The 23,876-nt window shown below is 44.4% G+C and overlaps 1 protein-coding gene across 1 annotated transcript in view; it reads right to left on the bottom strand.

The window, feature by feature from the left end:
• LOC145400993 (cilia- and flagella-associated protein 58-like) overlaps positions 1 to 23,876 on the bottom strand; it is a 234,544-nt gene that overhangs the window by 169,525 nt on the left and 41,143 nt on the right. The window contains exon 6 of the mRNA XM_080273351.1: positions 13 to 159. Within this exon, the coding sequence (XP_080129477.1) occupies positions 13 to 159 (147 nt within the window). The remainder of the gene's footprint in view (positions 1 to 12; positions 160 to 23,876) is intronic.

Raw genomic sequence — 23,876 nt, 5'->3', positions numbered from 1 at the left:
CAGTGTAGCTACCTTTAGTTGGCCGCGAAGGTTCTTCAGTTGTGCATCAATGTCCGTTCTTTGTTGCTCTTGGCGTCTGACTGATTTCTCCAGCTGATCATACTGCCGCTTGGCTGCCCCTGCCTCACGCTGCACCCGTATTAAGTCCTCCTCACGTACCTACAAAAAGAGGTCGTTAGCTTCCTAAAAGACTCAGAAAAAAATATAACAGTATATAGCATCACCAGCAACATTGTTTCCATACCCAGTTGTACATTTCACTTGCTAAATGAGGCATGGATAAGGAGTCCACATGTGGCAGTACTGTGCACCCTGGGTAGAGCAGTTGCAGTGTCAATCCAGGAGCCAAACCTCTTCATGCTCCCCTGCACCCCACCATGGGGAGGACCCTGGTCCAACTCTGGTGAGGTGCTGTCCACCACAAAGGGGTGTCAGATAACCCACACTGTATATGTACTGTACTGCAACTGTAGGATGGCCCCACAGATGCAGCTGTTTACCTGTGGTTGACATGTCTGCTCAGACAGACAGACCATGGTTGGGCAACAACTTGCTAAACAAAAGGAAAAGGCTACTGACAGGGTTCATTTTTTGCTCATGCCTTCAAATGCATGATGTGAATCAATCCAAACTACTGTACTACATTTCTGCTGAGTTTTGTTACTGGACAAAGCTCAACAGATCGAAATACTATTAGGCCTACTCAGAAATGACCTCCACCTCACAAGAAGTGTTTTTTCATGAAGTGGTCTTGTTGTTGTTGTCCTAGGCTCATCTAGATGTAAACCCAATGGACTGCAGGCTGAAGTTACCCATTCCCAGAGTTCATCATCCTTATTTTTGGGCAGGCGTTCTCAGAGAGGTTCATGAACCTGCAGAGGTAGCAGGAGGTAGGTAAAGGGACGGTATTTACATTTACTGTGTGTGTGTGTGTGTGTGTGTGTGTGTGTGTGTGTGTGTGTAGAAAGAGAGAGAGAGAGGGGGGGAGGGGGCAGGCTACGGGACAGGCAAGGGCAATGTAGGAACTGAAAGGAAAGGATGACTGACAGGTGGTCATTACCCATAAAAGAACCAAGTCTGATGTCAAGACCAGCGAAAGCTGAGATTTCTAAAATGAGGTCCAAGGTAAATGACCCCTTGGTCTGAGGGTCCATGCACATAAAGACCAGGTGGGGTGATGAGGCAATGGGGGGGGAAATGTGAAGGAGGGAGAGAAGTAGGACAGAACCTGTGCTATTGGTGGAGCTAGAAGGCAGGGCAGGGTCCCACTATGTTGAGCACTGAGATCCCCAATAACTAGAACAGGGAAGGGACATTGAGAGAGCTAATGCTGAAATTTAACACAGATGGGCATGCAGAGATTACGCATGAGCAGAGCTGAAGAACTTGGCATTTTTGTTGATCTAATGAAGCAGGGTGTTGAAATCCTGAGAAGTTACTGTACCAGTCCTGACATGGTCATATGGATGATGCACGCCCTCCTGTAAACATGACAAATTTGAGAGGACTGTCACCTTCACATAGGCTGAGTTCATTTTCATTTTTGAAGGCTCCAACATGCTTGCATGCGTCAGCCTTGGTCACCTAATGGCAGCTCTCCATGCTGTTCAATCTCTGGCAGCTTCCTTATTTAATCCCTTAACCCTGAGGTCACACTCAATGACCTCGTCCCAGGTCTTTTTCGGTCAACCTCTCACTACCCTACCCCCAGCATTAACACTTCTCACTTTCTGCACCCAATTATCATCCTCCATCCTCTCCACATGTCCAAACCATCTCAATCTACCTCTCCTCATCACAACACCAATACACTCCAGTCCCATCCTACCTCTCAACTCTTCCACTGTAAACCTAGCCCCCCCCCAGGCCTTGCAGTGCTTGCACTCAAGGACACACTGCACATCCACCAAATCATTGCCATTTCTGTACGTTTGAGCCTGTAAGTATCCTCTTCCTTTCCTGTCCAGGTCTCACTACCATACAGCATTACACTCCTAATGCATGCCACATACAAAGATCCCTCAGCACGGAGGGAGAACCCTCTCAATGTCACGAGAGGCAACAGCTTCCTCAACTTCTTCCAACCACTCCTCATTCTAGCCACAGAGCTAGCTCCTGCCCCACCTCCAGTGCATGTCCTCCAAATAACAAAACTCTTCCACACACTCAAGAGACTCACCAGAAAGTTCAATCCTTTCACGCCTGGCAATATCCACATGTTCTCTCCAACACACCGCAAACATGAAATTAGCATTATCTCGCAATCTACCTCTAATACCATTACATCTCTTTATGTACCCACTTATCACAAACGCTACGCAAGATGGGATGACTTCCCATGCCCTTGTGACAAATTGCACATGGCCACTCTCCCTCTTCTTTGATAGTACCACCCCCAGCCCTAGATACCATCACTTTTGTTTTATCTGCATTTACTCTTAAGCTGAAAGTTAATGTAAACAAAAGTAAAGTTATGGTGCTTGAGAGGAATGAAGTCACAGAGTGTGCAGTGAGGTTGGATGGTGAGGATATGGAGAATGTGAGTGCATTCAAGTACTTGGGTAGTGTGACGAGTAAGGATGGAACTTTGGGGGATGAAGTACGTGAAAGGGTACAGAAGGGAAGAAAGGTTGTTGGTACACTGAAAGCAGTGATGAGAAATAGGGAGGTGAGTATGGAAGTTAAGAAGTCACTGCATGATGGTATTGTGATCCCTACCCTGACATATGGAAGCGAGGCGTGGACCTTGCAAGAGGGGAACAAGTCAAGAGTGAGAGCAGTGGAAATGAGTTACTTGAGAGGAGCATGTGGAGTGACGTGGAGGGACAGGTTGACGAATGAAGAAGTGAAGGAACGTTGTGGGGTAGATGTGGATGTGGTTGAAAAGATTAGGAGAAATACACTGAGGTGGTTTGGACATGTGGAAAGAATGGAGAATGAAAGACTGACTAAGAGGGTGTATGTAGGTGAGGTGGAGGGAGGGAGAGGGAGGGGTAGACCGAGGATGAGGTGGAGGGATGGAGTTGAGAGGTATATGAGGGAGGGGGGGGTGAGTTGGGGGAGGGGGGGGTGAGTTGGGGGAGGGGGGTGAGTTGGGGGGAGGGGGGTGAGTTGGGGGGAGGGGAGTCAAATGGTGGGTGACAGAGTGACTTGGAGGCGTTTTGTCTGCGGCCACCCTTTGCGGGATTAGGGCATCGGGCTATAGATAGATAGATAGACTCTTAAGCCCTTGTGCCCTATACCATCTCTCCAATTCCTAAATCTCTCCTCTGCCACCCTTTCATTCCCTGCAACCAACACCAAATCATCAGCATACAACATCTCCTACAGGAGTCCATTTCTGAAGTCACGTGAGAGGGATTCAAGTACCCCTCATGCACTCCAACATTCACAGAAACTCATCACTCAAATCTCCATTCACCCGTACTTGGGTGTGAGCACCCACATACAAGGCCATCACCCTAACCAGACACTCCACGATCCCAAGTTTTCTCAATGCCCACTTCATCACCTCTCTAGGGCCTCTGTCAAAGGCCTTCTCCAAATCAACACAAAATACAGTTCCCTATTCTTTCCTACATATTTTTCCTGAAGTGGTCAAACAATGAATATGGCATCAGTGGCCCCTTTGCCTGGCATAAACCCAAACTACATTTCATCTGGAGCATTACTGCACACCTGATCCTCAGCATACTGAACATCTGACATTACTGCAGCATATTATGCGGCTGTGGTCAAAGAGGTGACAAGTGTGAAAGCAAAGAGGAGAAAAGCGACTGGGGCTAACAGGGGAGACAACATAGCTGAATAAGACCCTGTTCAGTAGAGGCCCAATGAAGTTGACTCATTCACTGAGAGTGGGGCAAGAAGAAGTCTGGTGACTACTGAGGGAGCTGAGTTTGGCACAAAGTTCACATCATCATCAATGAGGCAAACTCTACCGTAGGGGACCCCAGGCCAGATATGGTGACAGTCTTTTGGCAGGTTACATCCCAATCACTGGGCAATTACAGGGTGACTTTGAAACCACTGTCAGCCTCCAAGCTGAGGCCTGGGCAACAAAGATATCAACTGTCTGCTGGAGGCCAGACCAGGCCCCCTCTGGTGTGTGTAATATAAAGGTGGGAAACATCATCAGTACAGACCATGAGGAATATACTGGGAGAACAGGGGATGTCAGATAACAAGACACTGAATAGGAGGGAGCTGAGGACAAAGCCTTGAAACACTCCCCTCTGGATCATGGTACAGGTGAGTGGACACCTCCCATTGACACAGGGAACACACAGTCAACAAGGAAACTCTGTACCCACGCTTGAATGAAGTCTGTCACACCACTGGTACTGAGCTTACACAATATCCCATAATGAGGTGCGGAGTCGAATGCACCCTGGAAGTTGATTACGGCTGCCAAGAGGAAACGGTGGTGGAGACAGAAGCAATAGATGTGGTGTTTGAGCTGAAGGAATGACATCTGTGGTTCCCAAACCAGATCTGAACCCACACTGTTCCTCCTTAAGATGGCCAAAATGTTCCAGCCACCATGTGAACTACAGACTTGTGTTAGGCACCGACAACTAAAAAGTTAACTTTGATAACAACAATCCAAAAATCCCAATTTCTAAGTCCGATATCGATGATCCAATAATTTTAATATGGTACCTAGTTACCAAAGTTAATGATACCAGTAATCAGATTACAGAAACTTTTTAAATACAAATTTTAAATAAAAAACAAGAAAAAGAGCTTCAAAACCCACGGAAATTGCTTATTTATGCTAGATACAAGAATAAGCAAGCATTTTACAAACCAAACAATTTTCATTACTATACATAAATAGTAAAAATTAATCACTGCATGACTATGTTCGACATATGAAACAAATAAACGCTATATTTGAGCTATATATATATTTTTTATATATAACACATATATACAGGCATACCCCCGCTTAATGATCTAATTGGTTAGGTAAAACCCCATCATTAGGCAGGGTATCATATATTGGGGTACTTTTAACTTGTATAAATGTGGACTCTTTACCAGCCTTGGGCTTCCCCCCAAACTTAGTCCAAAACCCACCCACATGAGCCCAAAAACACATTTAAAGGCAATCTAAATGGCCTAACAGCTGTCTAGAAAGTTAACCTAAGCCTAACACCTGTAAATAACTCACTAAAACCAACAAATCAAATCAGAATATCGTCAAATATAAGTCTCGAAAAAATCAAGCTTAGTAATCTATACCCCAAAATGACAATGTTCATCCTACCTATGGCTAAAACACATTAATTGAAGTCTAAAAACAGTTTATAAATCAACCTAAACACAATCTGTCTAAAATATCATCAAAATCGGTAAGAAAAATAAAAACCCATTGTTAAACCAGGGTTTGGCCATTGTTAGGTGGGGCATGGTGCAAATTCTACCCCCATCGTTAAGCTGCGGGGTCGCATCTAGGGGTATTGTATATCAAGGTATTATTGTACATGTAAATTTCAACAAATAGAATGAACAACAAAGTACAGTACTGTATATCAGTTATATAACCAACTATTGTTTAAACTTTCCTATTACAAGAAATAGAATTAACAACAAAGAATAATAATTATACTGAATAACCTAAACAGAAAACATAAAACCACAAAAATTTTATTGGGCAAAAAATTAGGAAAACATTATCAGACTACAAAATCGAGTTATCTGAAGATAACTAGTCCGATAACGATTATGGAAGTTATCTTCCGATAACAGTCCAATAACAAAAACTAGCTACGATAATTATCTGTTATCAGATTATCACGTTAGTGCCTAACTTTGCTACTAACCACGTGCTCGAGCAGTTTGCCCATATCTGACAAGAATGCAACTGGTCTGTGGGAGGATGGTATGGGTCCTTCCCAGGCTTGGGAAATGGAAGGAGGGATTCGAAAAGTCCCCAGTAGCCAGCTGTCATTAAACTAATTGAGGAGGGCATCATAACAAGAAGTGGGAGGCATGGGAGGAACTCATTTGGGAACAGGTCTGAGCCACATAACTTTCTGCTCTGGACCTGATGCAATGAAAGATGGAGTTCAGAGGAAGAGCATGGAAAAGACAATCCCTCTGGGGTAGAGGAGGAAATGTTGTCTTGGATGATCTGTTGAAGGTGGTCTGACACTCCATGAGGGACAGGAACACTTGTGATGAGGAAAATGGCAAGAAGTCAGCCTTGTTCTGAAGGTCAACGAGGCAATACCATCTCTCAACAAGGGTTATGAGTGGGCAGAGGTGTGCCCACTCATAGAGTGAACAAATTTTCAGATCTGTGACATGGAGCCAGAACTGGAGGGAGTAAGAAGCAAAACACTAACCGGGCCGAGTGTTGCACAATGGTCCTCTTACATTCATCTTCAACATCAACAGTGAGCCTTAAGGAGAGGCCAACAAGGGCTGCATTTCCAGCCAGAATGCCTGGCATGCATAAAGCAGGCAGTCATCGGATCGTTACGGGATTGTGGGATGGATTGCATCACATCCTGACGAAAGTGTGAAGACCAAACAGTCAGTCTCTACAAGGCTGGAAGAGATGGCTGTGACTCTGTTTTCTAGGGGCATCTCCAACTGGGTTGGGGAGTTGTTACTGTACTTAAGTCTGGCCATTGATCTGGGACGTATTGCCAGTAAAAGCAAAGAAACTGTGAGACCGGGAGGAGGGGGTTATTTATGTTGACGAGTACTGAGAGGTGGTCACTCCCGAGGTTGGGCCTTTTATTATGACTACATCGAGGAAGGGGAATCACCTACCAGTACATAAAGATCAGAGTCAAGGGATGACCTGTGTCAGGATTGAAGCAAGTCTCTAGGTTGATAGGGATTAAGAGAAAGAAGCAGGCACTCTCAACGAGGAAACAGAGGTTGCCAACCTGATCGATTCGAGGATCCACGGGGGACACCTACATCCTAATGGGGACATCAGACATTAAAGTTCCCCATGAGGAAGCATGGGCACTGCAGCTGGTGTTGGTAGTGGAAAAACTCTTCCAGTGTTACATACCAACAAGGGTTGTAAGCCAAAGCCACAGTGATCCAGCCTGCAGAAAGGGAGAGGTGGACAGCCAGGAGGATGGGGGGGTGGGGGCTGGTGAGGCAAAGCTCAAAGCAAGGGATGTCATACTGAACTAGGATAGCCAGGCCAGACCACCTCCAATGCCCTTGTGCTCCACACAGAAGATGCAGTACTCCCAGACAGACAGGTAGAGGTCTGAGGAATGCCAGGTCTCGCAGAGACCAACAACCCTAAAGGAAGGGTCTGCTAGTGCCAACTTGAATTCAGGTGTCTTACGCAGAATGAAGCAAGTGCTCCCAAGCATGAATCAGTCAGGAGGTGGGGAAGCCATTTTGCTGAGTGGAAAGGGAAATAAAGTGAAGAAGACTAGTGCAAACATCTAGGAATTATAAGACAAGGCATCCATCAACAAGGTGAGGAGGGAGTCTGTAGTAAGGGCTGAGGGAGACTCGCTGGATGACACAAGTGCAGCTGGGTGGGGAGGTGGCACAGATGGATAGATGGAGGGGCAACATCCACCGCCAGAGGCATGAACCAGGTGAGAAAACCCTTGGAAGGCAGGGCCAGCAGGAGAGATGTAATCATGGGCTGTGGAGGTGTGACCAAACCAGAGTTTTGTTTAGGGTGACAAGATGGTTTAGTGTGAAACAAGAGCTCGTGAAGGTTTGGGAGCTGGCTGCAGGTGGATCAGAACATCAGAGGTAGAGGATTGGTGAATGGACACGCGTATCATCTGGCTGGCGTTCTCATTTGTATCTACATATCAGTCACAGCCAAGAACCATTGGGGGTAACACTGGCAAAGCTGAGGCCCTCCTGCAATGAGTGACTAGAATGAGGGGAGGGGGGGTTAAGTGCTGCAGCAGTCGTGAAGTGAGGGGTCAGAGTCATGCGGGAGGCCAGGCTACGGGTGTGTGGCTTGGCAATGACACTTCTCAGGAAGGGTTATCCCTAGCTTCTGTATAGATGGTGAAAGCCTCCTGGTAAATGCAGGAGGAGTGGGAGGTGATGCTGTGAGCACTGCCACAGAAGCAGTACCATAAAAATCCTCAGTGCATGCTTCACAAATTGGCAGTGCGCAATGTATGGAATCTGCTGCAGTAGGAGCATCTGGCTCTATTCCTGCATGAGAGGGGTACCATAGCCAAACTGGTGGCATGTGAAGCATCAGAAAACTGGGAAGATGTATGTACCTACTGTGTAACTACAGTGGCCCAATAAGGCCTCCTTTGACAGAGGGCCCTGAAATCTCAGCAGACGACCTGGAACTGCACCACAGGTTCATCCCATCAGGGGTGAGCGACCTCCACAAACTGGCCATAAGTCCTCATGCAACAAACCTGACTACTAATTGTGTCAAATGTGAAGCCTCTGTCAGCTGGGGTAGTGTCCCTCCAACACCTAAGTCCTAACCCTCCATTCACTCAGTGGCGAGTGATTCTGGTGGGGACGGTAGCTTTGCCATCTTCCACGATGCAAGTGAAGGCAGCGCCCCAGCCCAAAACTCAACACAATATTTATTCCAAGGGCAAGCATTTAGATGCTGAGAAAGTACGAGGACTGGAAAACACTGCACTGTTGTTTACTGAACAGACTATGAAGGTAACCAGTCGCTCACCTGAACAGGCACAAAATGGAGAGGGGGTCCTAATGTATTTACAGCATGAGCTGGAGGACTGGAGACAAACTCTACATCATCTGCGAACAACGAACGTCGGCTACGCTTGCCTGCGACCACGTCAGAGTCCTAAGTCAGTGATAGCCCCTCGCAGTCATGGTCATCGAACCGGTGTCGTATGCACGAAGTGACTGTATGCAATGTCACTCCGTGCATACGACAGGGCGACCAGCAACCCCACCATGGCGTCACTAGCCCCCGCTGTCCTACGCAGGCTGTAAGTTGTAACGAAGGGCTGCGGTAGAAAAAGGCTACCGCAGCATAGACAACACCACTGATAAACAAATATCACTGTGAACTTGGAAGGGGCGGGGGGGACGAGGAGTGCTGGGTAAAAAGGAGGGTCCAAAATGAGGGCAGTCACGGGTAAGATAAGGAGTAAAGTATTAGGAGCCAAAACACTCCTCACCCTGCACAGACGCCTGCATGGCTTCCTGCTCTTGGTTGCGTTCAAATGCAGAGAAAATTTATTACTATTATTTTATGCATTTTATATATCAATCGTTCATCGTTTTCTTCTGATGTTAAAAGGCTACGTATATAAGCAACATAAATTATGTACAGTACCCAGTTTGCAATACTCACAGAAACAACTTGTTCCTAATATACAATCTATGCTAGAGCCGCAGTGGCTAACATTTCCGCCTTGTAATGTCGTACAGTGTAACACACACACACACACACACACACACACTATATGAGCTCTCAGCTCCCTTCCGGGAGGGTAAAAGCTGACGATCACGACCATCAAGTGATCCTGACCGACCCGGTGAATTACATACACACACAAACGCCGCTCGCACCCCCCCTCCCCCCCCGCGATTTCGGCCCAACCGCGACGAGCATGGACGAACCTCCTAGATTTCACCATTAAAGAAAAAAACATGATAATAGCAAGTGCAGGACAAGCATTTAAAAATTATGAAGATTATTCATCTTGTCATTGTCCCAAGTAAAAATCTATATTTTTCCTTAATTATCCACAGTAAATGAAAATGTATATACTGTAGTAATAGTCTGGCTCGTATTATCTTGAAAACTTACGTTACCCATGCGATGTCATACAAACCAAGTACAAACAATTATTACTTCTGAAGATAAATATGCATGGGCGGATCAAGGGTTGTTGCCACCGAGGTTGGTATAGAGAGGCTGCCTCCTCCGTGAGCGTGTGACTTTGGCCGCCATATTGAAACACCCGCACTCGTCGCTTATAATACAAAAAATATTTATGGATTATGATTTTTTTTTTCTGCCTAGTTCAACGAATCCTTTGGGGTACATTTAGCCAATGAGTGTAAAACAACGCCATAGGTTGCTGCAGTACAGAACTTACCCTTTATGGCACTACGGCAGAGAAAGGTAATGGCAGAAAGGGAAAAGATAGTGTGATATTAACGCTGAAATGAGAGTGATGTTGAAGCTGTTTTACCTCGAAGTTGTGGTGTTGAAATAACGTGGGAAGTCCTTAGACTATCCATGCCATGACACCGAATGTCCAAACTGATAAAGGCCGGAAGAAACATGGAAATATTTACAAGAGAGTGTGAACAGAAGTGAAGAGGACATGGAGAGAAAGACTGGAGATAAATGGGCCCCTTTCAGTCGTCTCATTCATGCAAGGACACTGGGGAAGAATCTTCCCGCCCGTCCCCTGGGGGTAGTAGGCTAATCTCATAGAATTAGCAACAAGATATATTTCTTACTTGTGAAACGTAATGCCATCTCTCTTCGATGAATTCGTGTGCCCATTTTTGCATCTGTTAGCTGCACAGTGGACCATGGCATTATATTTTACGAAATCATCGACTGCTTTCAAGAATCCACCGAATAACTCCGTACAAAAAAACACGGGCATCAGTCGTGGTGTAACATGGCTGGCACTACACTAGCGCTACCCTGGTGGAGGACACACAAATTATGCGGTGCCACCAATGAGAAAGCCTCTCCATTGGCTACTATAGAGCTCAGTGGGTGTTGCCCTAGTTACCCGGGCAACACTCCCGTCGTTGTTGTTACTCAACCCTGGTCCGTCTGATCGAACAAACCCGTCGACCGTAGGAAAGCATCAGCCCCTACTGGGTTGTCCCATGGGTTCCCTACACTGTTATGCTGTATCTGCGTCTTTGTGTGACTCATGCTCCATTATGTATTATATTATACTGTGTGGGCCTAGTCCACGCGCTGAGAGCGTGTTATCCGTGTTTCCACCCAACTGGTAGCTGAGGAGGGCTGGGTGATGTCCTTGAACTCTATCATCTCTGCTTAAGGACACCTACGATGGGTGGATGTCAGGAGGGGGTGCTTCTAGTATGATGTTATGATCGAGGTGTTGTATTGCCATGCGAGTGAGTGCTTATGTAGGTGTTTCTTTCACTGCTAGTGTTGGAATATCTGGAGGTGGGATAGTGTTGGAGAGGGTTTCATAATGCTTGTGTGGTGGCTTGTGTGTGTTGTATGTCACTCACGTAATGACAGGTGTTGCGCTGGCTCCTGGAACTGACTGCAGTGTAGAAGTGTGCCACTGTGCCCCTCACCGCTGGGGTTGGAAAAACAAATGTCATAGGCTAAGGAAAGGAATGGATTTGAGAGAGAGAGAGAGAGAGAGAGAGAGAGAGAGAGAGAGAGAGAGAGAGAGAGAGAGAGAGAGAATGAATTATTTGGTTTTAAAAAAATCATAGAGCATAAAGCGATCCCGCACATTCAAGATTATTTTGAATTACAAGATAGGTGAATATTACTTTGTATGCGACTATGCCAGTTTTTGTTGTGTACTCAACTTACTCCCATTAACAGTGCACCAGGGTGCCTCGTTTCCGAACAAAAATTAAATACAATTAATTTCTCTGCAATAATCATAGGTAGCTGATAACATTCCATTCTTCCTTACGAATATCTCTGTGCAAAGGTGAAATAAGATGTATGGTATTAAAAATACACTGTTTTGACTACTTTTTTGTTTTTATTAACTTCTATGTGCACTGCATAGTTTGTTTTTATTTGTTCATATATATCCTACTGTAAATCTTTTACTATGGCATGGTTTAGGGCAATACCCTGAAATTATTCCCGAATTCGCCCCTGACCCGTGCAGCAGCACAGGAGACTACTCTTTATAAACTCAGTGGACACTCTTTGTTTCACTTTTAACTTAGGTTACATACCATGCGATAGGGCTACATGTAAAAAAAAAATCGTGACGTCATATGCAAAAGTAGGCAAAAAAAGTTACCTGTGGCTCTGGTAGAAGTGAAACGCAACTGAATTTACTGAAACTGCCATGAGTTCACGAATATTTTCTTCTAAAAGACAGGCAGTAGGACGTGGATTTCGATGTAACACAGATTTCGTCCTCACTCAGAAAACACAAGCCGATACAGAGAACGCAACTGCAATGACCATCTTAGAGTAGAGAGAAACAGCCAAACCTTGCAGCAGCAATTCTGTCGCCCGGGCAAGTACCATGGCTCCCAACACAAGCACAACACTTTTTCTACACCGAGAAATGACACGCCGGCGGTCATTTCTCGAAGACTTCTTTTAGCCGGTGACATCGAGAGCAATCCAGGACCCGTCAACGAATACGATTGTCCAACATGCTCAAAACACATCACCTCGAGTCGACAGACTAAGGGTTCAATTCAGTGCAGTTCCTGCAAGAATTGGACCCATTTCACCTGCACAACACTTGCGCCCAGAGAACATATTACATAAACACCTGACCCTGCTCCTTCCTCCCACCCTCTAACCCCTCACTAGCCCCTCTCTCACACCTCATCCTAACCCACCGATCCTACCCACACCATCCAATCCCCCAACCCCTCCCATTCCACTCCAATCTAATCCACCCCAACCTTTATCTCTATCACAACCTTCTCCAACCCGTTATGCTCCTCCCCCCCCACCTCCCCCCCCCCGTACTGCAGCACCAAACAGACATCGTACACACAACATTAACATTCTTCGAATAAACACAAATGGCATAAACACACACACACACACAAACAAGAACACACAATTAATCAAACAACAGAACATACACACTGCCATCTTACAAGAAACAAAACTACGCAGAACACAAAAAACACCTATATTTCATAACTTCACCACCATCAGACAAGACCGGGCCGACGGCGGTGGCGGTAGACTCATCACCCTGGTACACCAATCCATCAACTTTTCAGATACTAATGCACACACAAAGTCACTTCTCCCCCCAAATGACACCACAACTGAAATACCGGTACAATCAGTTAAAGTACGAACTGGCAACAAATCACACATAACAATCGCCAATACATACATTCCCCCACAGTCATCCCCCACAGTACCACACGCAACAGGAAGAGACAACCCCAACTTCATACCAGAAATTCAAGGCCTCATCAGTCAACGCAACACACTGCAGCACTCCCCAACTCCTGATACACAAGACACCGTACAACAACAACAACAACAAAAAAAAGCACTCAACACTCAAATAAACAATAAAATATCAGAGCAGCAAACATTAAATTGGAATAATTATCTCTAAACACTTGATCACAAAATCACCAGCAAACTCTACAAAATACTAAACAGCATCACACTCTCCAACAGCAACACTACACAATCGCACGCTGCCACCACAACAGACACCATACCCTTAAACAAACAACAAGCAAACATTCTCATCAACACCACTTTTCACACGTCAGTCATCTAAACCCCCATCGCTACGACCGACGTGTCATCCGACTCAAGAGACAGTTCCCCACAGACCCAGACTTCGCACCCTTCACTTACAACCTGACGAAGCACATCAGTAGCAGCCTTAAGCACTCATCTGCCTGTGGCCCAGACAACATAAGCAACATACACCTTAAACGTCTTGGACCACAAGGCATACAAGCACTCATCAACATATCAAACTACAGCTATCCACACATAATACCCAACATCTGGAAGCATGGTACTATCATCATTATCTCCAAACCCAACAAAGACCCCACATCGCCCCAACACACTCCTCTGTACCCCCTCGAAAGTCACTGAACGACTAGTATTACAATTAGTAACACCTCACATCCCCCTAGCCCCATCTTAACATGGTTTTAGGCCGCTACACTCCACAAACACCCTTCTTACAGACCTTACGCAAAGAGTTTTTGATGGCATCAATTTTGCTAGGCCACCACGCAGAACACTCCTAGTCACACTAGACATTAGCAAAGCTTTTGATGCCATCCCCCGCCACAACCTCACAAACAAAATATTCAACACAAACGTCCACAATAACACGAAAGATGGCTAGCAAACTACTTAGCAGGCAGATGTGCACATGTAACATTTGCTAGTCAGTCATCGAACATCAGAAACTTCACAAACGGCATCCCTCAAGGATCTGTTTTGTCCCCTACACTCTTTAACCTATACATGCACGACATACCCACACCCCACACACCACAGATACACATAGCTTCCTGTACAGACGACATAACGCATGTACACACCATAACGCAAACACAGCTGCACACATCCTCCAACCTTACCTCAATGCACTACACAAATGGTTCACCATAAACAGACTCAATATAGCCCCAACCAAATCTACAGTGACTCTTCTCACAAACTGGACAGCAGAAAATAGTCACATTCCACATCTCACCATAAACAAAGCACTCCTATCCTCCCCCCCCCCAGAAAAAAAAAATCTTTGGTGTAACATACATTATGTCATTTAAACAACACGCCACAAACATTAAAAATAAATTAACACCAAGACTCAACTCCCTAAGGTCACTTGCCCATACAACATTCGGACACAACAAAGAAACCACCATCACAGCTAACATACAATATATACGTTCAGTGATGAGTTATGCAAGCCCTGCTTGGGCTTCTAACCTCCCTAAAACACATTACAACACCCTACAGACCATACAGAACAAGGCCTTAAAAATAATCACAGGCTGCACAGCTACTACACCTACGGACCACCTACGCCAAGAAACCAAAGTCCTCAAAGTCAAGGATTATCTAGACATGAGAGGCACACAAATTCTTGCCGCAGCCTCCACAAACCCACACCATCCACTACACTACATGACAGCACATCCACACACACACACCAAGGAACATCAAAACAACACCCAGCACACGATATCAGGCAAACTGTTTTGTTGGATGCAAGACTTTCTCATAAAAAGAGAAATGAGGACAGTACTAAGAGGAAACTACTCATCATGGAAAGAAGTGACTAGTGGAGTACCACAGGGTTCGGTGCTGGCACCAATCATGTTTTTAGTGTACATAAATGATATAAACAGTAACACTGGAAATGAGAGCTATCTGAATATGTTTGCAGATGATGCAAAAATACAAAGGAGAATTACTAGCACAGACTCTTGTAGGGAGCTACAAGAAGAATTAAATAAACTTCATGAATGGAGTAGTACATGGCAAATGGAATTCAATGTGGACAAGTGTCATGTAATCAAGTTTGGTAAAAATGGAAAAAGACCTGACTGGGATTATAAGTTAGGAAATAAAACCCTATACACATCAGAAAGAGAGAAAGACCTAGGTGTGATTATCAATAACAGACTATCTCCGGCTGACCACATCAGCGAGAAGGTACGGAACATGTATACACTGCTTGCAAATATGAGAATAGCATTCACATACATAAATGAAGACATGCTAAGAAGGATAATAACATCATTCATTAGACCAACCCTGGAATATGCATCAGTAGTCTGGAGTCCTCATCTCAAAAAGCATATAGACAAGACTGAAAAAGTTCAAAGGGCCGCTACAAGATGGATACCAAGCTTAAGGGACCTAAGCTACGAAGAAAGACTAAATAAACTGAATCTACCAACACTACAGGAGAGAAGGAAAAGAGGTGACATGATAATGCTATATAAGTGCATATCAGGAAAGGAGAAAATAGACATAAATGATTACTTAACATATGGAGAAGCATCAGCAAGAGGACACTGCAAAAAACTGCATAAGAAGAAAGGTGATAAAGACGTAAGGAAATTCAGTTTCCCAAACAGAGCAATTGATCAATGGAATGCACTACCGAATGAAATAGTGTGTGCCAAAACAATTCACAAATTTAAGGATATGTACGATAAATATGGTTTAAGACACGGGACAGTACGAGCTTGACTCATTCTTGTAAAGATACAATTAGGTAAGAACAATTAGGTAAGAACAAATACTGTCATCTACCCTTCTCCCCTTCGCCCGATTGAAACCAGCTTCCAGAAGCATATCCATACTCAAAATCACTCGCCGCTCCATTCAGTCACTCAGAGACAACACAGCTGCATGCACGGCCTCCTGATATCCACCATTCTGAATCCTACCTCCCTCGTTAGGACAGGGTCCACCTGGCCAAACTGAGATGTGGACATCATCCAGCCCTGTTGAGTTATCAGAAGAGGCTGGATGACTCAGTAGCTGATGCCTGTACAGGATGCAACACAGCATCCCATACTATTAAGCACATCATGGAAGACTGCACTGCACGCAGTCACTTGCGCCAACAACACAACATACACTCCTTGAGAGCTCTGTGGGAAAGCCCAGTGTCAGCCATGGGGGACTCGGGGCTGTTTGGCCACACAGCCTAGGGAACAACAACAACAAATACTACTACTACTACCTTGCAGCAGTGAAAGAACGCAGCAAATTTTGATTTATTAGTTCAAAATAAATTAATTCGACACAGTGAATGAATGAAAAAATCACGAGCATAGTTTGCGAACCTGAAGTAATAAGAAATTTGAAACGGCAATAGCAAACTTTCAGAGAGTTCCGTACAATAGAACTGAAGAAACCAAGGAACGTGCCCTCAAGGACAAGGAAAGATCGCATCGAAACTGTGGAACTAAAGAAAACCACCAACAAGAGAAACCAAAAACACCCAAAGCTTAACTTGAGAACAGAAGAAACTTTAAGGAATGGAGATACGAAGACAACCAAGCATGAAGAGGCTTGCTAAGAGGAGACCCTAACTGCTCTGAGATACTAATGTAGTAGCAAAAGCAACATTTGCAAATCAGTAGTAGAAAATTTAATTTAAAACTTCACAGCAGCATATACCTTAACTGCTCTGAGATACTAATTATGGAAAAAAAAAAATTAAAACTTCACAGCAGCATTATCGTGACTGAAAAGTTATTTAGAACAGTGTAGCGGTCGACAGTGATCCCAGCATTACATAATAGTTATGGCAGAAGCTAATAAAAATCCTTGGGAGGCTGGAAGTGGTGATGGTATCCACATTCTATCTTTTTAATCAGATAAAACAAGATCAAATTATACAAAGTCTTGCGTGGCTTTTTTTTTTTTTTTTTTCATTAGGAGAAAGCATTTCATTCACTTAAAACTGTGGCAGTGATATGAGCGATTCAAGGTCAACATGCACAGGAAAACAACAAGAACCAGAGAAGCACTGCTACCATAAAACTTCATATGGGTAATCACATTAATACCAGTAAACAGCAGTTTAAGATAAAGAACGATTTCATTAGTTATTCACTGCAAGCCTAGGAAACTTAAAAATTATTGAAATGGGACAACTGAAAAAATAAAATAAAAAATAAACGGTGCGCAACTAAACTATCTATCTATCTATCTATTGCCAGACGCCTCAATCCCGTTTGGGGTGGCCACAAACAAATCGCCTCCAAGTCGCCCTCTCCCCCGCCATTTCACTGCCCTGCTCCCAACGCACACCCCCCTCTCTCATATACCTCTCCACCCCATCCCTCCATCTCATCCTCGGCCTCCCCCTCCCTCTTTCCCCCTCCACCTCACTCACATACACTCTCTTCGTCAGTCTTTCACCCTCCATCCTCTCCACATGGCCAAACCACCTCAGTGTGTTCCTCATAACGCTTCCTATCACATCCACATCCACACCACAACGCTCCTATATATCCTCATTCGTCAGCCTCTCTCTCCACGTGACTCCACAGGCTCCTCTTAAATAACTAATTTCCACTGCTCTCACTCTTGACTTGTGTCCTTCCAACAATGTCCAAGCTTCACTTCCGTACGTTAGAGTTGGTATCACAATACTGTCATGTAGTAACTTTTTCACTTCCATGCTCACTTCCCTGTTTCTTATCACTGCTTTCAAAGAACCAGCAACCTTTCTTTCCTGCTGTACCCTTTCAAGCACTTCACCCTCCAAACCTCCATCCTTACTCATCACACTACCCAAGTACTTAAACGTACTCACATTTTCCAATTCCTCACCATCCAACCTCGCTGTACATTCACTAACTTCACCTCTCTCAAAGACCATCACTTTACTCTTCCCTACATTCACCTTTAGATGCCGTTTCTTACACACTCTCCCAAACTCATCCACCAAGCCTTGCAGCTCCCCTTCGTCTTCACTCAACAACACAGTATCATCTGCAAACAACAGTACAGGGAGTTTCCAAACACTATCCTCTCTCACCAGGGCCACTCCAACATCCACTACCCTACCTTGTACCTCTTTTATTACCCCATACATGTACAGATTGAACAACCATGGAGACATGACACATCCCTGTTTCAAACCAACTTTCAAAGAGAAAAATTCACTTAGTTCACCATCCACATGCACTACAGCCTTCGCACCATCGTACATACTCTTCACAGCATTCAACAACTTCCCATCTACTCCATATATTCTTAACACTTTCCACAATCCTTGTCTATCCACCCTGTCATATGCTTTCTCCAAATCCATGAAAGCCGCATACAACTTCTTTCCCTTCTCTAGAAACTTTTCCACTAAAGATCTAAGAATGAATATCTGATCTACACAACCTCTTCCCTTCCTAAAGCCTCCCTGTTCTTCTCCAACTAATTTCTCTGTTCTTTCTCTAACTCTGTCTATAAGTATCCTACCATACACTTTTCCTATTATACTAAGAAGACAAATGCCCCTATGATTACCACACACTTCTTTTTCCCCTTTTCCTTTGTACAAGGGAATAATTATACCTGACTTCCAATCCTCCGGGACTCTACCTTCCTCCCAGGCCAATCTGCACATCTTCCACATCCATTCTACTACTATCTCTACCCCATGCTTCAGCATTTCACCACACACTCCATCAATTCCTGGGGCTTTCCCCGATTTAACTTTCTTCATTGCTTCCACAACTTCTATCCTACCGATTTCTTCCTGTCTTCTCACCTCCACAACTTCTATCCTACCGATTTCTTCCTGTCTTCTCACCTCCCTCCTTCTCCCAGCCATTCCCCAGCCACTTATACTCGCATTACTTCCATCCTCTACGTTCAACAATTCCTTAAAATGTTCTCTCCATCTGCTCACTTTTTCTCCCTTCTCCACTAGTAATCTACCATTTTTATCTTTCACTCCCCTGCTAACTTCACTTCCACCCTGTCTTACTCTTTTCACTTCTCTCCAGAACATTTTCTTACAGTCCCTCCACTTTACACTCAAATTCCTTCCAAATTCCTCATCCACTCTCTTCTTACCCTCTCTTACTAATCTTTTCACCTCTCTCTTTCTTTCCACATATAACTCTCTCTTCTGCCTCTCAACTTCTTCCACGCCCCTATTTCTCATCCATTCATTGCATGCTTTCTTCTTTTGTGCCACAGCCTGTTTCACCTCTTCAGTCCACCACGCTGTTCCTTGCACCCCCCTCCGTCTTCTCTTCCTTCCACACACCACATCACATGCTGCACATATTTCTTCTGTAAACATCTTACACACACCTTCCACGTCTCCCATCTGCTCCAATTCATATTTGCCCAATCGTTCCTCCACTTCTCTCTAATACTCTGCCTTTTTCTCATCCTCTTGTAACCTTTCCACTCTCCTTGCAGTTACTCCTTCCTCTTGTCTTTCCCTTCTTCTATTCCTCCATCTTACTTGCATTCTAATTCTGGCCACCACCAAGTAGTGGTCAGAAAGTCCACTCCCCCAGCCTCTATACACTCTTGCATCCTTTACACATCTTCGCATCCTTTCATCCACACACATATAATCAATCATTGCCTTCCTTTCATTCAGTTCACCACCCACCCTTCTCATCACTCGCCATGTATACCTGTGGATCATCAACAAAACAATCGTTGATATACTAACGACACGATTCTTTCAGTGAAATAGGAGAGAACTACAAGAAAGATTTTGAAATGCAAGCATGAAAAAAATATGTGAAGAAAGTTATCTTTAACCGACATGTCCAGTCCCTTCCAGTAACTACAGAAGGTGAAGAAATGAAGTGTTATACATTTAGGGCAGGCAGTTCAGAGTCCCAGTTCATTACTAACTTACGATACCAAGCAAAGAATAAGAATTATGGGATGGAGGACTCGGAAAACTAACTACATGAAAGAGGCGAGTCGATTCATTGGAGTACTTTTGACTCGAGTCAAAGGGACTCATTCTCGTTCACAACACAAAGCCAAAACGAGTGAAGTGTGTCAGTTACTCAGCATCCACACTTACCTCGAATAGTATATTCTCTCATGTGTCCTATTGTGGGTCCTTTGCCGTGAAAGGAGGGGGAGAAACCAATTGTGGATACAGGAAGTCATCACCAAAAGACCAAATTTTGGTGCCTTTAGTCATTTACTCCCAGATTTATTGAACCATTATTTGCATCTCAATGGCAACATAACAGTTATTTCATTAAGATATTTGCCACTAATCCTGAGTAACTTATGTTGCCTATGTAGCCTATAGAAAGTTATTAATTACCTGTACAGTTCAGTTTAGCAGCAGCATCCTTCCACTTGACACAGCACGTCACGATCTTGATGCCTACAATCAATTGGATCCTATGAAGCCGGGCTCTCCCGAACTAAACTAACTTTCTTCAACCTGGATAGTGATAACGTTGCTCACACCACAATGGGCTTGCAGTGACTGACGGGAAAAAAAAAAAAAAAAATAGTACAGCGGCTCGAGCCATAACCATGATGACTCGATTCGACTCTATTCGCTGTGACTCGACTCGACTCGAATCTCCCAGTGCGAACTGTTTCGGCAAAAATGCATATAAATTAATGAGAATTGGGATGGCGAGTCATGACTTATTTTGATTAGATTCGTTTGGTGTAAAAGCAGCATAGGCGTTTATTGCGTCGTCCTGGAACCTCTGATATATTAGCGTTGTCCCACACATACCTCTTTTGCTCATGGAACTTCGTTAGCTCATCCATGCGTTAGACCCACTGAGCTCTAACAAAACTTCGGCTCCACCCCTCCGTTCAGTGAGTTACGTTCGATTCCTTTTCGTTGTTTTTGACGTCGACAGTGATATTGCCCAGAGTCCATCATTCTTGACAATTATGTATAGACATTCAAGGTTTACAATAACAGTTATTAGAAAACATATTACTGTATTAGAAGCATTGACACTACTGCTTAGAATCATAAATGATTTTACGGTTTATTTTAAATCGTGCATAAAAATGGACACTTGGTCCCGAAACAGGGAGAGTAGCACGGTAACAGTTGAGGCATTTTTTTTTTTTTTTTTGATGCAAGGAAGAAGGAACCAAAGGCCAGGAGCCCACAAACAGTTCCTTCCAAGAAAAAAACAAAAAAACAATACTAAAGAGAGCCAAATTCAAGATCCGTTTATTTCGAGATGCCTGGACACAATGCGTTTGAAAAACTGGAAATAATAGGAAGTAGGAAATACTGACCGAGGGAGACAGTTCCAGAGTTAACCTGTTGCATAAATGAAGGACTGGGAGTAACTGTTAACTCTTGCCTTAGAGAGCTGGACAGAAAAGGGATGAGAGTTTGTTAGTAGACGAGTGCTATGCGTCCGTCGCAGAGGTCGAGGGATGCAAGCAGACAGTTCTGAGGAGCAGTGACCATTGAAGTAGCGATAGAAACGAGATAAAGATGCAACAGTGCGGCGAAGAGACACAGGTTGAAGGGAGCCAGTAAGAGGAGGAGAGGTAATGAGACGAAAAGCCTTTGACTCCTCCCTATTGAGAAGAGCTGTATATATGTGGGAAGCCTCTCCACACATGAGAGTTGTACTCTACACAGGGGCGAATAAAACCTGTGTATAAAGTCAATAACTGTGCAGGGGTAAAGAAGGTACGGAGTCGGCTTAGCACACCTAATCTCTTGGAAGCAGATTTTACAAGAGATGTAGTATGATCTTTCCAAGATAGATCACGAGAGAATGAAACCCCAGATATGTTTAAGGATGATGCAGGATTGAGCTGGACATTATCAAACATTAGTGGTCTAGTAGGTACTCCTGTGGAAGATTTTGTCGGGTTGACAGGTGTAAGAACTGAGTCTTCGATCCATTAAAAATAAGATTACTTTTACCCCAATCTGAGATACGAGCCAAATCAGACATTAGGTATGCCATAGCCTCATCCCTTATCATCATCATCATCATCCGGACCTCCTTTCCCACCCAAGGACAGGGTGAGGAGTATCAATGTCCAGACAGCACAAACTTACCCAATCCAAATAGTCCACACTTCCATTCAGTCATCATTCAAGCCCCCGGAATCCTGGCTTTACCGGATATGCCTAAAAACATTCACCACATTCTGCAGCTTCACACAAACGTATCCGACTGAGACAATCCGGACGCTGCCATGCTCACAAGGGGTGCCAAAATCCCTGATCATGCATTTCTCCTCACAACATTCATCCAGCCAGCTCGATCTCTTGTCAGTTCCCTAGCCTCACCGACTTCCAAACCTCTCTTCCTCAAACACTCATCCACCATATATCTCCACCTTCTCCTTGGCCTACCTCGCCTCCTCCCTCCTTCAAATTCGCTCAGGTTATCCATTCTTTCCACATGGCCATACCATCTCAGGACACTCTCTTCGATTCTGGTGTCCACCGACTTCCTCACTCCACACCTTTCACGAATCACATTATTTCGTATCCTATCCACTCTCTGTACTCCACATACATTCCTCAAAAGTCCCATCTCCACTGCTCTTACTCTTGACTTTTCATTTTCATGCCACACCATAGTCACACTCCCATATGTTAGAGTTGGCACTAACACTCCCTCACGTAAACCTCGTGCAGCTGCAACACTCAAGCATCTGTTTCTTATCAAGGCCATCATTGCACCAGCTACTTTCCTTCCTTGTGTCACTCTATTTTCCACTTCTTTTGCACATTTTCCTCTCTTTTCTGTCACTGTACCCAAGCATTTGAACTCTCTCACCATTTCCAGTCTCTCTCCATTCACTGTGACATCACACTGGGAGTCCCCTTCTCTCTCAATAAGAATCAATTTACTCCTCTCTACATTTACTCTCAAGGCACGACGCTCACAGACATCAGCAAAATTCTGCACTAGCCTACCAAGTTCCTGTCCGGTACTTGCAAGCAGTACTGCATCATCAGCATACAACAAATTTGAGATATTCCATCCATCACCATTCATTACCAACGTCATCCCTCTCTCCATTATCCGTGTTTTCACTTCTCTCATCACCCCATCCATATATACATTGAACAACCATGGGGACATCACACAACCTTGTCGCACGCCTACACCTATCGTGAACCATTCACTTAGATGCTCATTAACCCTGACACATGCTTAGCTACCATCATAAAAACTCTTGACAGCACCTAGCAGCTTACTATCTATACCATACATCCGCAAAACTTTCTACAATCCCTCTCTGTCTACTTTGTCACATATGCTTTTTCCAGATCCACGAATGCCATAAACATCTTATGGTCCTTCTCACAAGCCTTCTCTGCAATGTGTCTCACTGCAAATACTTGATCCACACATCCTCTGCCACTCCTAAAGCCACCCTGTTCATCACACACTAGGACTTCTACCTCTCTTACTTTCTCTATAATAATTCTTCCATATACCTTCTATACCACACTCAATAAACTTATGCCACGACAATTCTTGCACTCACTTCGCTTACCTTTATTTTCGTACAGGGGTACAATCACAGCCTTTTTCCATTCTGCTGGCACAGTTTCACTCATCCATGCTTTCTTACATATCTCCAACAAGCGCTTCATTCCACTCTCTCCACTACACTTAAGCATCTCTGCATACACCTCAACCCCAGCTGCTTTCCCATTTTTCACCCGTTTCACAGCGCTCTTCACCTGTGCGAGTGTCACGTCTCCTGGCACTGC

The sequence above is a fragment of the Coenobita brevimanus genome, chromosome 54, assembly GCF_032717465.1.
Source record: "Coenobita brevimanus isolate Jiangsu-jjx chromosome 54, ASM3271746v2, whole genome shotgun sequence".
Lineage (NCBI taxonomy): Eukaryota > Metazoa > Arthropoda > Malacostraca > Decapoda > Coenobitidae > Coenobita > Coenobita brevimanus.
The sequence above is the reverse complement of the archived record's forward strand: the minus strand, read 5'-3'. Positions and strand labels throughout refer to the sequence as shown.